This window comes from Rhinolophus sinicus, chromosome 17 (assembly GCF_057876585.1).
Source record: "Rhinolophus sinicus isolate RSI-liver-muscle chromosome 17, RSI-T2T, whole genome shotgun sequence".
Classification (NCBI taxonomy): domain Eukaryota; kingdom Metazoa; phylum Chordata; class Mammalia; order Chiroptera; family Rhinolophidae; genus Rhinolophus; species Rhinolophus sinicus.
This window is the reverse complement of record NC_142517.1, coordinates 99,096,513-99,113,663: the sequence shown is the minus strand read 5'-3', so window position 1 is coordinate 99,113,663 and position 17,151 is coordinate 99,096,513. Positions and strand designations below refer to the sequence as shown.

The window sequence follows — 17,151 nt, the reverse complement described above, 5'->3', positions numbered from 1 at the left end:
TTCTCACAAAGGTATCATAAGAAATGTTTCACACCAAATGCAAGAAATATTTATAACTCAATCAGAGTATAAAATCAGTATTTGAGAAAAACAAACATTATGTTGCTAATCACTGTGATTCGGTTTCACTTTAGGGGAAAAAAAAAAATATATATATATATATAATATATATATATATAATTATTTTATAGGCCTGACAATTAAGTTCATGAACTTGTTGCAATGATGTTGCTAGCCTTTTTCTGATATCAGAGGGATTAATCATTATGAATTTGTACCACCTGGACAAACAGTTAACCAAGTTTACTGTTTGGAAGTGCTGAAAAGGCTGCATGAAAAAGTTAGATGAAAACGACCTGAACTTTTTGCCAACAATTCATGGCTCTGGCATCACAATGCACCAGCTCACAGGGCACTGTCAATGAAGGAGATTTTTAGCCAGTAAACAAATAACTGTATTGGAACACCCTCCCTACTCACCTGATCTGGCCCTCAATGACGTCTTTCTTTACCCAAAGATAAAGGAAATACTAAAAGGAAGCCATTTTGATGACATTCAGGACATCAAGGGTAATATGATGATAGCTCTGATGGCCATTCCAGAAAAAGAGTTCCAAAATTGCTTTGAAGGGTGGACTAGGCACTGGCATCAGTGCATAGCTTCCCAAGGGGAGTACTTCGAAGGTGACCATAGTAATATTCAGCAATGAGGTACATAGCACGTTTTCTAGGATGAATTCGCGGACTTAATTGTCAGACCTTCGTGCGTGTGTGCACGCGCAAAAATTGAAACTTACAGATGAATCATTACTCCCCCCAAAAGCTCTGTAATAAATCTTTATAATATGAAGTTCTTCATATTAAAGAATTATCACTGGCCTCTCTTTTAAAAGGAAGATGTGCTTTTCTTAATTTAACTTTTATACACAACTTTTTAAAGCCATATCCACTGCAAGGTGTATGCTACACTTAGACAGGCTGAGTCCAACCACTGACTCCCCATCTCATGAACTTCAAACGGATCCTCCATTCAGAACCAGCACATCCATCCCCTTCTGTCATCCCTTCCTTTGGTTCTGGCTCCCCTACCCTACCAGAAAAACGGAAGAGGCAATAGCAGTTGTATTTACCAACTATCATAATTATTTCAATAATGTGAGTTGGAACGTAGAAAATTTGTTCATCTAGAACCTAGGGGGGAAAAAATAACTCAGTCCTACTAAGACTACCCATCAAAGACAGATGAATTACTGTAAACGATTTGTCTTTATCAAAATAAGCCCTAAGTATAAAACAAACTTACTATCATTTATTTTTCCATCTACAAGTTGTGTAAAGGGCATCTCAGCCATCCTACTCATCTTTAAAATGTTGAAACTAAGGTCTGGGAAGCTTTAACTAAATGACTCCAAAGCCATTAGACAACTAAACTCAGCACAAAAATCCAGTTATAAACATTCATACTATCTGCAGTAGGTTCCAATAGTGGCCCGCCCAAATACATGTCCACCTGGAACCTTAGAGTGTAACTGTTTTTGGAATAAGGGTCTTTGCAGATGTAATAAGGTAAGGATACCCTGGATTAGGATCCAATGATGAGTAGTCTCACAAGAAACGGGAAAGGAGCAAATACACACACAAGGAAAAGGGACATGTGAAGTTGAACTGAAGACAGAGATTGGAGCTAAGCTGCCACAAGCCCAGGAACACCAGGAGCCAGCAGAGGACGGGGAGCAGGGGCAAGGCAGCTTCTCCCTCGGAGTCACTGGAGGGAGCACTGCCTGCACACAACTTGGTTTTGAACTCTGGCCTCTAGGACTACGAGGGAATCATTTTCTATTGTTTTGAAGTCACTTGCTTTGTATTGTTGCAGCTGTCCTAGCAAGCTGTTACACGGTAAGACAACTTTACAAACTTTTTTATAACTTTACTTATCTTGTAAGGTTATATCTAACGAGAAACAAAAAGGTTTCCTAGTTATCACAAAACTCTTCAGAAGAAATTAATCCCATCTTTTTAAGCAATCAATCTAAAATTTACAATTATAAAATAATTCTACCCGCTTTCATCAAGAGGAAAAAGATGAGGCCTTTATTATAACATTTTAATTTTAAATTGAAACAGTTATAAGTATGATTAAAATTGACAGTATTATATCCCAAAAGGTATCCCCCCAAAACCTGCATATTTCAAAATATATTTAGGAAGAACATATAAGTATAAATTCACTTTAAAAAAAAAATGATGCTTACTTCACTTATCACTTATAGATTTATTCCCCTATGTCACTAATGTGTACTTCAGATTCAAGTGTCTAGGAATAGAAGAGAATCAAACCTGTCTCTACCTCAGTTGATGTACAACTACTTCAAAAGTCCTTGCAGAGAAAAAAAAAATCAACAACGAGAACACCAGTTAGTCTGCGCTGCGAGCCCAGAGCAACGGCATTCACACATTTATAAGCATTCTGGCGTCCACAGCCGCCTTAACAGCTATTGTCTCCTGTCCACTCGCACAAAACTGACCAGTCTATGCAGGTACCACCTGTGAGGTACCCAGTGAAGCGTGTGCTGCTTCACTTTTAAATGTGAAAAGATACCTAAAGATTAGGATACATCTGTAGAAAGCTTCAGTACCAAAGAGGGTAGGTACTCAAGAGAATGTTAAAGAAAAAGCAACTCCAGAAGAAAAGATTAAGTCGAGGAACAGAAGTCTTTTTAAAATTTAATTGTATATTCAACTCTCTGTAGCCACCAGAGAATACAGTGCACATACTAAATAAGAAAATACTGCTATAAAAAAAATAACAACACACACTTAGAACCAGCAGGAGTGTCCTAAAATGGTGGTTTGGGATCATTTTTAGGAATATTATTTTTGACTTGTGTTAAAGGACTGTTGTAACAGATAAGACACTAAACAGTAACAGGAACTGGAATATTGCTAGAAATTTAAAAAAAAGCAAAAACACATGAAAACAACAAATAAAAGCAAATACTGAGATGAGCACCTTTTTGGTTCATGTATCTTTGCCATAAAAGGTAAATTTTTAAAAAGGTGTAGGGAAGGCAGTGGCGGAATCACACCTCTTCCCGAACTCTCCTCCAAACAACGCCCACATATCTCCATAATGGAGATACAGCCAATACCATGAAAACTACACTGCAAATGTAGTGGCTTTTCTGCATATTATTTTTCATCGCCACCTCTTCCAATACTGCTGCCTTTATTCTCTGCTGTGTTCTTGGTTCTTGCGTATCTTCTGTTTTAATTTCTCTGACTTCTCAAATTATATGTGAAAATGTTGGTTTGATTATAGACATTTTCTGTTTCATAGGAAAATTCCCAATATTCTTTTTAGAAATGAATAAAAAGTCATCAGATAGCACTACACCGAGATTGGAAAATAAAAGCAACAATAACAAAGTTAATGTAGTTCAGAAATCCTTTCTGAGTAATTGAAAAACTACTCCTTGCCAACTAAAACAGGCATATCAAAAGCATGTACACTGTATTGTCATTAGGTGACACACTTGCAAAGATTTTTAGTTACACATTACTTTTGTTTAATTTTACACATTGTTTCCACTTATCAATTTCAATCATAATATAAATTACACCTTTATTTATCTTAACACTTTCAAGATCATTATGACTTTCTTCTTAATTTAAAGTCAATCTTCCAAATGGCTCCAGCTGATTTTTAATAAAGATGAATAAAAACATCTTCAATTGCATGGATCTTTGAAAAAACTGCTTATTATATGATCAGATTAAATAAAATACAAATGGTTAGTAATCAGGAAAGCACAATAAAGCTACCTGCTGGGAGTCATTTGATTTGAAAGCATCCTTCAGAATTTCAACAGCTCTTGATGGATCAACGTATTTCCTTTTAGTACCAACAAGAAGTGCAAATAGATACCTCAGTTCACACATAAAAGGCAAATTCCGATGCTCCTAGTGGAGGAAAAAAAAAAACAACCTTTAAATGAAGATTAACAAAATCTTACTGGTAAATAGGTATTCATTTTAGAACTAACCAAAAATTTAATACAATTAGGAATGAGCAGCACTCCTGCGTTGTAATTAAAGGAGAGTGTTGGTGTCATGTAGAAGATTCAAAGAAATCAAGCACAAAACCAGAAAAGGACCTAAGCTAAACTCACAATTTTAGCATAAATGCAACATATTCATAGCAAATCATGTCAATACCCAGCCAAGAGTATTCTCCTCATTCAAGTCTGTTTATTATAATCCTTTCATTCAGCAGGGCCCAGCTGCTGCTGACAGCAGTAACAATCACCCTTCAGTGAGTGGTAACTATGTGCCAGGCAATGTTTAAGTACTTTACCTCAATAAACCCACCCATTTAAGCAAAAATCCCTACTCCTCCGTGAAGCCTTCCCAGGCCTCTGCAAGTCAATGATTCCTTCAAACCCCACATCTACTAAAATGAATGTCTTTCACATAACCACGAATCACCAACTGCCAATATCGTGTGAGGATCCTAATTATTAGACTAAAATTAGTCTGATAATTAGACTAGATCCTTATATTAGACTAATGAATCAACATCCTCGTGTTCTTTTGAAATCTTACTTTTGTTTCAAATAAGACTGTAAACTTCTTAAAGATGAGCACTTCTGTATCCCACAACTTTCTGCTATACAAAGCAAGCATTCAATTCTTAACTGCTGATTAAACCAAACCCTCCAGAAAGAATAAAAACAATGCAATGTTACTAACCATGAACAATTTATTTTAAAACAGGAAGGAAACTTTTAAAAAGAATGTAATTCACATACCTTAGAAAAATTCTTTATGGTAACAAATGCAGTACATATACAGTTAGCTCTTGCAATAACAATTTTAACAGATAAAGTTTATAGACTATTTAAATATTAAAAAATATTTCCAAGTTTGCATGGCTGGCATTGTCAACATTATAAAATTGTAGGGGTGTGTGTGTGTGCATCGTTACTGTTCGGACTAATATAATTGATACAGAAATACTTGCTCCCAGAATGCATTAAAAAAAAATCCTAAGAAACAGGTGTAAGGGAATAAAGTTGATCCCAAATACTTACCATTTGATCCCAAAACTATGTATACCATTATAGTAATCAGGAAGTGCATTATCTGCCCTAAAAATGTTAAGTATGGAAAACTTGGATTTTATTTAAGTATAATAAATTTCATTATGGACGATAAAAGTTAAATGAGATAGAAAACTAATCCATGATGTTTCTGTGGTATTTCCTAGTCTACAATTTCCCTATATAAATACATTTTAAAAGTGTAACTACTAAGAATTTTAATCCACAAAATAATTTCCATAAATATTCTTAATTTGCCAAGATCAATTTCTTCATTTATCACTATATCCAAAGTCAGTGCAGTTTTTTTTGAGACACTCCTTGCCAACTAACAAAGATAAAATAAATGACTTGAAAATTAAGTGGCATTATGTTGAGAAGCATACTTGAAAAGTAAAATACTTTAATAGAATGAAACACTTTTCTCTCAGTCAATTCCTGTGGCTAGAAAATCTTTCTGAATTTCAAATGGCAAAATGTAAATGATGTTGAGTAGCTACTGCATTTGGCTAAATTATGAAAATCACACCACATATCCACATATAGAAACCACACAAACACTGTATTTCTTTTTACAAACAGATTTATGAAGGTATAACTGATGTTCAATATGCTTGTACATTATAAAGTGTACAATTTAATGATTAGCTTCAGACATGTATATATTCATGAAAGCATCACCACAATCAAGAGAACATACCTATCCGTCACCTCAAAAGTTTCTTCTTCACTCCTCATTCCTCTTCCTAATCATCCTCAGGCAACTATGGTCACTTTATATTTTCTAGAAATTTATATAAATCAAATCATACACTATGTACTTGTTTTAGTCTGGTTTCTTGCAATAGGCATAATTATTTTGAGCTTCATTTATGTAATTGTATGAATAATAACTCATTCTGTTTATTGCTCAGTGGTATTCTATTGTATGGATATACAACACTTACTTATCCATTAATCTGTTCCAGCTTTTGTGGATATTATTGTACATGTGTGGATATATGCTTTCATTTCTCGAGTAAAACCCTGGAGGGGTAGGTCTAGATTTTATAGATGTTTTAAAGAAACAACCAAACGGTTTTCCAAAGGCATTACACTATTTTATATTCTGGCAGTGTAATGAGAGTTCTAGGTCCACATTCTACAACACTTAGTAATATTTTTAACTTTAGTTCTTCTAGTGGGTACACAGTAGCACCTCTAGTTTTAATTTACATGTTTCTAATGACTTATAATGTTGAACATCTTTTCATGTGGTTATTTATAATCTGCATATCTTATTTGGTGAAGTGTATGTTCAACTATTTTTGCCAATACATTAATAGGTTACTTGCCTTATTATTGAGTTATACAAATTCTGTATATATTCTACATACAATTCCTTTATCTGCTACATGTTTTGCCAATGTTTTCTTCCAGTCTGTGGCTTGCTTTTTCATTTTGTATGAATTTGTTAATGATCACGAGTTTATAATTTTTATGAAGTACAATTTATCATTTTTTTATGATTTGTGCCCTTTTATTGACTTACTGAAGAAAATTTTTTAACCCAAGGCACTAAAATATTGTATGTTTTCTTCAATAATTTTTATAGGTTTAGTTCTTCCTTTTAGATCTATAATCCATTATAATTTTCTGATCATATACAGGTTTCCAATGCTATCCTAAAGTAGTGTTCCTGTGAGATCTTTCCTAAGCTAAAATGGCATAAAGTGAAGAGTATCCTCCGCTTTCCGAAAGTTCGATTTATGCCACCTGACCTTTGTTGCAAAAGACCTACATTAGCACTGTAACAACTTTTTTTATAAAAGCAAAAATGCTCTTTGGATGTCTAAAGCAGGGACACCTGTATAGTGTCTTGTAAGAACTGAGGATTATTTTTCTGTCTGTGACACCATTAGTTTAAAAGATTTTCCTTTGCCCATTGAATTGTTTTGGCAACACCGATTAAAATCAATTTACCCTGTATGTGTAGGTCTATTTCTTGACTCATTCTGTTCATCTGCTCTATATGATTACCGTATTTTCCATGTATAATGTGCTCCCATGTATAATGCACAACCACGTTTTTGGCCCAAACTTCCAGGGAAAAAAAAAATCTTTCGTTTTAATTTTTTTATTCAAATTTTTATTTGTTTGCATTTAGGCACTTGTTTTTTGTATTATAAATGAATTTTAGCATTAATTTTTAACACATTATGGGACAATAAATTTTATGTAAAAAATAATTACAAAACACAAGCACAGACACAAGGTACAAGAAATTTTATGTACCAGTAACAAATTTACAATTTACACATCACAGAAGGTCAAGAATTCTTCATCGTTGCAAGTTCGACATAAATTCAACAAAACCGATTATCATATTCCAGGATATTATTTTGCATACAGATATCATTATTGATTTCTAGAGTTACACTTTTAAATAAAAGAATTAAAAACATTTATATAGATACAGAATTAGTACTACCCATGTATAATGCGCATCCTTATTTTTCTCTCACAAATTTGGGCAAAAAAAAAAGTGTACATTACACATGGCAAAATACGGTAACTTTTTGCCAATAATAGTGCCTTGATCACTGTAGCCTGACAATTACTCCTTTCTTTTAAAAATTGCTATGGCCATTCTACATATTTTGACTTTCCATATAAATTTTAGAATCGGTTTATCAATTTCTATGAAAAAGCTTCCTGGGATTATGAATGGGATTATACTGAATGAACAGATTAATTTACTGACAATTGATACTTGAACAATATTGAATCTCCTGATTTATGAACATAGTATATATCCATTTCTTTAATTTCTCAGTAATATTTTGTACTTTTCCATATATCTTTTGTGCACTGTATCCCTAACAGTCCATATTTTATGCTATTGTATAATAGTATTTTTAAAATTTAAATTCACAGTTGTGTATTGCAAGTATTTAGAAATATAATTGATTTTTGTATGTCTGCCTTATATCATGTAACCTTGATAACTGATTTCTTGCTTCTAAGCATGTTCTTTTTTTTTTGTTGTTAAAGCACTTGGGATTTTATACACAATCAAGTCATAAATATTAAAAAAAACAAAACTGTTTTATTTCTTCCTTTCCGATCTGCATGCTTATTCCTTTTATTTGCTTTATAGCACTGGTTAAGAACTCCGGTCTAATGTTTGACAGAAGTGGTAAGGGCTGATAATCCTGCTTGTTCTTGATTTTTGGGGAAAACACATTCAGTCTTTCACCATTAAGTTTATATTAGTTGCAGATTTTTCATAAAAAATGAGCATTATCCCAGAGTAAGAAAGTTCCTACTTTTTGAGAGATGTTTACCATAAATAGATGTTAGCTTTTGTCAAATCCTTTCTCTTCATCTTCTAAGATGATCACATGGATTTTCTTCTTTAGTTTCTTAATGTGATGACTTACACTGATTTTTGAACACTAAACCAATCTAGCAGTCCTGGATAGACTTAACTTGCTAATAATGTATTATCCTTTCTATATATATCACAGGATTCAATTTGCAAAATCTACTACAACTTTTGTTTCTATATTCATAAGGAATATTGATCTGTATTTTCTTTGAATATCTTTTTCTACTTTTGGTTTCAGGATAATGCTGGGCTTACAGAATACGTTGGGAAAAGTTTTACCTCTTCAATTTTCTGGAAAAACATTTAGAAAACCGCTATTATTTATTTCTCTAATGTTTGGTATAATTCACCAGTAAACTATTTTGCTATTAAATTTTTGGTGGTTGGGTTCTGAACTAAAAATCTAATTTTTAAAATATAGGGATATTTAGGTTATCTACTGTTTCATCAGTGAGCTTCAACAGCTTGTGGTTTTTAAGATATCTGTTTATACTATTCCACTATTCTTTTTTATTATCTATGGAATATGCAGTGCTATCCCCCCTTTCATTCTTTATATTGGTAATTTATTTCTTCCTTCTTTTTTATTGCTCAGCCTACTTAGAAGTTCATCAATTTTATGGATCGTCTTAAGTAACTTGATTCCATTAATTTTCTCTATTGTTTTTCTGATTTCTGTCATTGATTTATGCTCTTTATTATTCCCTTTCTTCTGCTTTCAAATTAATGTGCTTTTTACAACTAATTGTTGTTAATTTGAAACCGTCCTTATTTTCTAATAAGGTGTTCTGTTCAAATAGTTCCACTAACCTCTGCTTTAGCCGCATCCCTCCAATTTTGATATATCATGTTTTAATTTTTATTCAGTTCAGAATATAATAAACTCTTCCTTTTGACTCGTTCTTTGTCCCTTGGGTTATTTAGAGGTGTATTATTTAATTTCCAACTATCAGGGGGATTTTCTGGATTTTTTTTTGTCAATTTCTAACGTCATTCCAGTCAGAAAACATACTTTGCATGCTTTGAATCCTTTAAAATGTATTGAGACTTGTAAATCCAGTCTCTGTTACTTCACCACAGCTAAAGACAGAAATTCCAGAATGCCACTTGTATTTGTAAAATTCAAAATTCCTTCAGGTACTTGCCTAGTAATAAGGTATTGGTATTCATGTAATCACATTCCCTTCTCATATTCTTCTCACTTGTGAGTAGTAAAAAAGTAGGGGAATATTATTTATTTGGAAATATTTGCCTTAAAATAAAGACTTTAAATAAAATAACCTTACGATTAACAAAGCTTTAGCTGTTTATATGATTACTTCCAAATATTTTGAGCTTATGCATCTCTGTGTTCTCAACGTTTACCATGTTTTGCTCTCAGTGCGTAACTTTTTAAGTTAAAGAGGATATATGTGGAGGTCAGTAAGGGTGAGCTGTTTACAGTGAGAATCTATCTTTAAATTTCTGGTAACCTCACAGTTCTACTAGACATTAAAATTACACACAGTACAAATAAATATGAATGTATTAAATTAATTTCAACTTCTAGAAACAATAACCAAGTACCTAAAATACAAACTAATTTCGAAGACTCCATCTCTTTCTCTCACTCAGCATGTACAGAATATTTGTGGCAACCTTTAATTGCTGGTAAAAAATATCCTGCCTAACAGTGCATGCAAATGACATCTGTGAATTTGATCAAAGGATCCCCAAGGAGGATATTCTATATCTTAACACATTAGTTTTCAAACTCAGTGTAGGAGTAAACATGAGTTAGATATGAATTCATTATTAAATAATAAGTGACAAGTCACACTGACACCTTTTTAAAAACCTATCGTTTATCACCTCAACTGAATGTAGCACCAATCAGTGGCTGATTAACTACCTATAAATCCCACATGTCTGCTTCAAAGATGTCAAGTTATAGCATGTATTACTGTCAGCATGCCAAACTAAAGAATAACCTCATCTGTGGAACAATGTTTTATAAAACTGCACAGTATTCTTCTAAATAAGTGTCTTTTTCAGAATGGAAGTAGAGATTCTTTTTATTCCTTAAGCTGAAGGGACACCTGGACATGCTTACCATGCCACTACAAGAAACAGATTTAGAAACTCATAGACACAGACAATAGTTTAGTGGTTGCCAGAGGGTAAGGGGGGTGGGGGGTGGGGGGTGGGAGATGAGGGTAAAGGGGATCGAATATATAGTGATGGAAGGAGAACTGATTCTGGGTGATGAACACACAATGGGGTTTATAGATGATGTAATACAAAATTGTACACCTGAAATCTATGTAATTTTACTAACAATTGTCACCCCAATAAATTTAATAAAAAAAAAAAAAGAAACAGATTTCTCTAGAAAGGTGCTGGTGATTGGATTTATATATGTCTCTAGCATTCAGTTGAACATTCCCATGACCCCCAAACTAGCTCTGGTACATAAGCATGGATATCACAATTGTTTAAGTAAGATCAGAAAACTAACTTGGTCTTATTCAACACTTTGAAGAATATAAGAAATTAAAAGTCTGTATAGTACTAAAATCTAGGAATATAAAAGAAATATATGAATATGTAATTGGAAATAATAATCCTAAATAATGTTATGTAAATTATAAATATACTCCAACAGAGACATCAGAAGAGAGGACCATTGATATTAACAAACTGTGATAAAGGGAGGCAATAACCCAAAAAGTTTCATTTAAATCTTATAATGACTGAAGGCAGTTTTGATTAATTAATTTCTCTGGAGGTATGAGAGGCTGTCAGTTATCTTGGTTCCCTTTTGAAAATGGCTTGTTTATCACCCTGACACTTTATGACCTAAAGATTATAGTCTAAAAAGCTGGTTATAAATAGTTGTATTTCCACTAGTTTGCATTATAAACATTTCACGTTTGCAGAAAAACTAGTTTTCAAAATTATACACTAAAAGTAAACCATAGTTTCATAATTTATCATAACTACTAACAGTAGGTCACACAAACGCAATACTTTAATGAAACCTAAAACTAACTTCATCTTGACAAACAGTTCCCTTTAGGGCTATAATTTCTTTATGACAAGATCACTACCTACGCTCAAGCATATTATTTCTATATTATCACTATAATTATTTTTTTCCATTAAGTATGAATTTCTGCATGCAAATCAGTCCTATATTTTGAAAAGCTATAGTGAACAATATAATAACTAACAACAGTTGACACCTGGTACTTACTATGTACTAGGAACTTTTAAGCCCTTTACATGTTTTATCTCATTTAATTCTCACAGCAACTTGATAAAATAGTGCTATTGTCATTGATACTTTTCATATAAGGAAACTGAGCAGATAAAGTAAGGTGATATGTCTTGTGTTAGGTCTGCTCCCAGAACTTAGACAATGTGGCCCTGGTGTCTGTGCGGCCACATTAGATTGCCTAACAATATTAATTTATAAAATAGATCACACTGCAAAGATAGCCAGCGCAAAGCTAATCTTTTAAAGGGTTTGTCTATAAAAACAATGGAAAAAAAAAAAAAGCTTAATTTCAACACAATTTCTCAAGAGACAAAGATTTTGAACTGTAAATTGCAGCTTATAAAGTTTACTAAAATTGGACAGTCCAAAAAGAAAAAGAAAAAAGCACTTACCAAAGTTACACAAAAAAAACTGGCATAATACTTGACACACAGGTGAAGAAAAATTCATATTTGTAACACACCGACAAAGAACAGAAAGTTACTACAGAAAGTAGTAGTAATTGAATTAGTGGGTTGACTTCAAATTTGACACTGTTTCAGATTTGATGAGAGGCAAGTATCCCCCAAATAAACACAGATAAAAAAATGGAGAACCTCTGCTCAAAAATCTGAATTTTTAAATAATTTTATAATTTTACCTTTTGGTTTCGAGGTAAATCTTGAGCATTTGATGGAGGCTTGTAATTCAGAACTAATCTTCTAAATTCCAAAAGATTGAATAATGACTGAAAAAGAACAACAATTTAAGATAACCCAAAGGAAAATTCTATTAACAGAACTGTAAAAATATGACACGTGATTTATTCTTGACAACTATACTACTTATCACAGAATTGTTGCAACTGGCACAAGAAGGGCCTATTTTTCTCTTGAGGAAAGTCAAATTTCTTATATTTTGACACACTATTCTTGATCATTAACAATATTTATTGTATTACAATGCAGAAAATTATACATGGACAACTCAAAAAAAATACTATGTGTTATATTAAAAGCTTTCTCTCTTTATATTTCTCCTAATATACAGTTTCCTCAAAATAAAAGTATACAAATGCAGTCTAGAACTTTTCAAACATACTATGTTCACTATAAGTTATCTAGAGGTATCAATTCTACAGAAACATAGCACAAATAAATTTATGACTCAGATTCTTGGTGATGGAGACACAAAGCAATTATATATTATCTCTATGCTCAAGGAGACACGGAACTAGAAAGGAGTTTATAAAGTTTGTGTATAACAAACTTGTGTTTAACAATAGAAATGTGATTCAAAGATCCAATAATCCTGATCACATAGAGTATAATGGCAGCATATGAAAGATGCCCATGGAAAGACTTCCTAGAGCTGATTTTTAAACTACAACTTATAATCCATTAATGTCATCATGAAGAATATTTGTTTAAAAATTGAAATAAAATACAATGGAAAATAACAGACCATATTATACACAGTAAATTTACCACCGAGTACTATTTGTAAAATTTCATTGTAGATATTTTACATATGTGTACGTGTAAGGTGTTTTACAATGTAAAATGTATTCCTTTTTGTGAGTCAGTTTATAAAGTTTGAAAGTCACTGTACAGGAGGGGATAATGCATTAAATCTAAGTAAAGATGGGTTAGCCAACTTGACAGAAGATTAAGGAGGCACCACAAATCAATAAGAAACCTTTTTTTAGAATTTTTTTGAAAACTTGCAGGATCTTTTCAATCCCATACATCATTAGGGTGATAGAAGCTTCTTAAATCTTAATTCCAACATAAATGTGCTCCTTTTTGGTTCATTCATTCGATAATTACATAAAGGGCTCTTCTAATGTGTCAGACACTACTATATTCTGGTCCAGAATAACCTAAAAGATGTGCTCTCTGCACTCACGATGCTTGTATTTTAGTCAACCTGGAATTATATGATTTATGAGAGTACAGTGAAAATGAAAAGCTACTTAAAACAGAAAAGACTTTAAAATTACAGTAAAAAAACAAAACTTGAAGTGATCTTTAGACAAAGTTTTTTCCCCACCCACAATTTTCTAAGATCTGAAGCGTATGTTTTTCCATACTTCCAAAAGTCAGTATATCAATACTTCAGTTTAATGACCCATTTTTTCAAGGTTAGAAGTTACTTCTAGGTGTCTAGATTTCTCCAAAAGAAAAAATAATCCCAAGTGCCTTATACTTGCCTATGTTAAGAGTATGGTAAAGCCACGCTACCAGTTAAGCAGCACTAATCTAAGATAAAATTTAAAATTAGTAAAATTACTTCAAATGTTAGAGGATAAACAATTTTGTCCAGTTCATTCCCCATCCCAACAAAAACACCAAAACTTTGAAATGTAAAGTAAAAGCTAAGGTCAATAAACACCACTTGAGGTATAAATAGATGGACAACTCTTTTATATTTGAGCTAAGAGATACTAAGATACTATGAAAACAAAAAGCAGTTATCCCCAAATCTGTTAATATTAATTTAATTATTTCTAATGGGTCTTTCTTACAATATGTGTGAAGAAATAAAGAGGACCTATTCTAAATAACAAACGTTATTTGCAAGTGCTTGCTTTCTTCTTACGGTTCTCTATGAGAAGCTTCTCATCAATAAGCCTCATTTATTTGGCCATAACAGTGCAGCAATAACATCTACTTGTGCAAATACAGGCAGCGAAGCACATTTATGAACATTCAGATCACAGCCTTAAAACTATGCTTCCTATTTTAAAATGAACTCTAGATTATGAAATTTAGATTGGGCAATGAAATGCAAAAACCCTTACTAATAGCACAAGTACAATACAGCCAGATAGTCTATTAAACAGCTCTAAGAAAATCTAAGATAGAAAATAAAATTTTAGATACTGTTGGCGTGTAAGTAAATAATTAATGCATAATCAAGGCTAGGAACAAAGATATTATTACAATTTTATGCTAATCCAGGTATTCCTTAACGTTTTAATGACCTGAAAAACAACATAGCATATTACTTACTAACTAATATATACTGTAGTATAGGTTGGTGCAAAAGTAATTGCGGTTTTTGCAATTTTTTTTTTTTTTTTTAACCTTTTAAACCTCAATTACTTTTGCACCAACCTAAATATATTAAAGAGTGATGTATATATGCAGGAAACCAAAGGAAATCAAACTGTATGGTATTATACACCAAGCAAAAAGGGGAGTGGGGAGTTGAAAATTATACCACTGAAGTAGGAAAAAAGTTAAAAATTCGTATTAATAGCCTAGAAAACACAATTAACAACCTTGTACAAAATGAACTAACCAGTTAGTTGCTTTAATAGCATATGAAAGTTTACAATGTCCTACATACAGACTGAGAAAGCTACTAAATGAAAAGGTGCTTTGAATACAAAAAGAAATGGCATACAGATCCAATGACTGAAAAAGTACTCATCAGAAACACCAAATAATAAGTTTACTATTCAACAGTATTAGGAAAATAAATACAAAATATTAATTTTCCTAATCAGTAATAAAAATTAAAAGCATGTTATTATATACATAGATTGTTTTAAAGAGATTGTTTAATTCAAGATTTTGTAATCTGATGGGTAACGTTACCAATATCTGAAATGGCAAAAAATTTGAAAATAGTCGTATCACATGAAAGAGTTTTAAAAAGAAAAAGAAAACTAGTCAAAATTTAAAAGAGGATAAATATCTATGCATACTAACAGGTCTCATTTTAGGATAAGGGGCTCAAGAAACATTCCACTAAGGGCTTTCCAAGTTAGAAAGAAAATGTGTTATTAATCTATACACGCCTCAAATAAATAAAATGCCTTCTTATATTAAAAATAGTATATAAAGGGCTATAATTCTACGAAAAACGTTTTCTATTATACATATAAAAATCTGATCTGACTCACACAAAAAAATTAGTTCTGGCTTCATATCTTGGTTACATTCTTCCCTAAATTTGCAGGGGAATACATATAGAACTATTTTCTTTCCACTCTAACAATAATTCCTAACATCAGGGAGGGAGGAGAAATTAGTTTCAAGTAAGAAATGTATTTCAAGTAATTCGAAATAAGGCATAGGTCATGCTCTATTGTTAAAACTCCATAGTGAGAGAGAGGCACAGAAGATGGGGAGTGCTGCAATCTCCATACTAGTTCTTTAGACAGAAAGGCATATTTAAAACCTTGCCTGTAGTTATGTTTCAAGTACCCAACTCCAAAGAAACACAGCCCCAACCTACTTCCCATTGCTATCATGCCCACCATGTAAGGTCTACAGAAACGTCCTTACCTGAATAACAGCACTAAACCAGCAAGTGTTGCCAACATTCTTTAGTCCAACAGGAGCTCGGTCCTGCCTTTTTCTATCATAAGGGTTTCGAGAATCCCTCCAAACTTCCGTAGGTGTCCTCTTCAAACATGCTTTGTTTTCTGCTATGCTGGCCTCAAGAACTCTAAGCAATGGGGAGAAAATGATGAAGAGAAAAACAGTATTAATTTAGTGCTGTACTCTGGGGAAATAGCACACCATAAACTAAAGATTTTAATTACTTAAGCGCTGGATAATGTATCTGGGGACATAATATTTAAGGCTATATTTATTGAAGTAGAGGTTAGTTTTCTTTAAAAACATAGCAGTGGCAATGCCAACAGATCAAGAGAGACAACCTTTTTTTCTTAAGGAAAAAAAAATGTCACAAAGACAATGTTTATGATAGAAAGTATGATAAATTATGTTTCAATAAATTAGAGGTTTAATGCCAGGAATATGGCACCTAGATAAGTTCTGAGAAATCACTGTTTTAAAGTACATATTTACAATATAACGAAATGACTGGTTTTTTATAAAAATTATTTTGAATCATCAAGAAAACATTACAAACTAAATAAACTGCATTTTTATGCCTCTGATCATTAATTTGCTTTTCTATAGAAAAAATTAAGGCAAATTCTAGGGTTCCTTTTAGTTCTACAGATCTACGACTATGACAGCTAAATAAAGGAAGACAATACTTATGTGTTCATTTCTTCACCCAAAAGTTTGCCTAGCGAAAAACCTAATGAAATAACTATCAGAATAACAAAAGATTAACCTCTCCACAATAAACTTACCCACAGAATATCTTAAATATATCTAAACAAGGCAAGAATAATGCTACTTTACTTAATGATGTTTTCTTGCAACAACATGCTGGAAAATCCTTATTCCCACATGTGAACTAACCAAGCATATTACCTGCTCAAGACATGTGTTACTTACTATTCTAAACCAGCATAAATAATATTCAGGTGTCTTAACACTTTGTGTGTTAATCACAAAAACCTCAGCCAAAATTAGTTTTTCTAACTTTTTGGCTTCTTGAGAAAATCTCATTCATGCTATACCATCTTTATCCTAAAGATTTTGCCCTACCAGATTACTGTCAAAATAATATAG

The 17,151-nt window shown here is 32.4% G+C and overlaps 1 protein-coding gene across 8 annotated transcripts in view; it reads right to left on the bottom strand.

Annotated features, from left to right (window-relative positions):
- Positions 1-17,151, bottom strand: part of USP25 (ubiquitin specific peptidase 25) — a 116,929-nt gene that overhangs the window by 54,575 nt on the left and 45,203 nt on the right. For all 8 annotated transcript variants that reach the window (XM_088794180.1, XM_019748900.3, XM_019748902.3 and 5 more), the window contains 3 exons: positions 16,006-16,168; positions 12,369-12,455; positions 3,823-3,960 (listed from right to left, as the gene is read on the bottom strand). In XM_088794180.1, the coding sequence (XP_088650306.1) occupies positions 3,823-3,939 (117 nt within the window). In that variant the 5' untranslated portion in view covers positions 3,940-3,960; positions 12,369-12,455; positions 16,006-16,168. The remainder of the gene's footprint in view (positions 1-3,822; positions 3,961-12,368; positions 12,456-16,005; positions 16,169-17,151) is intronic.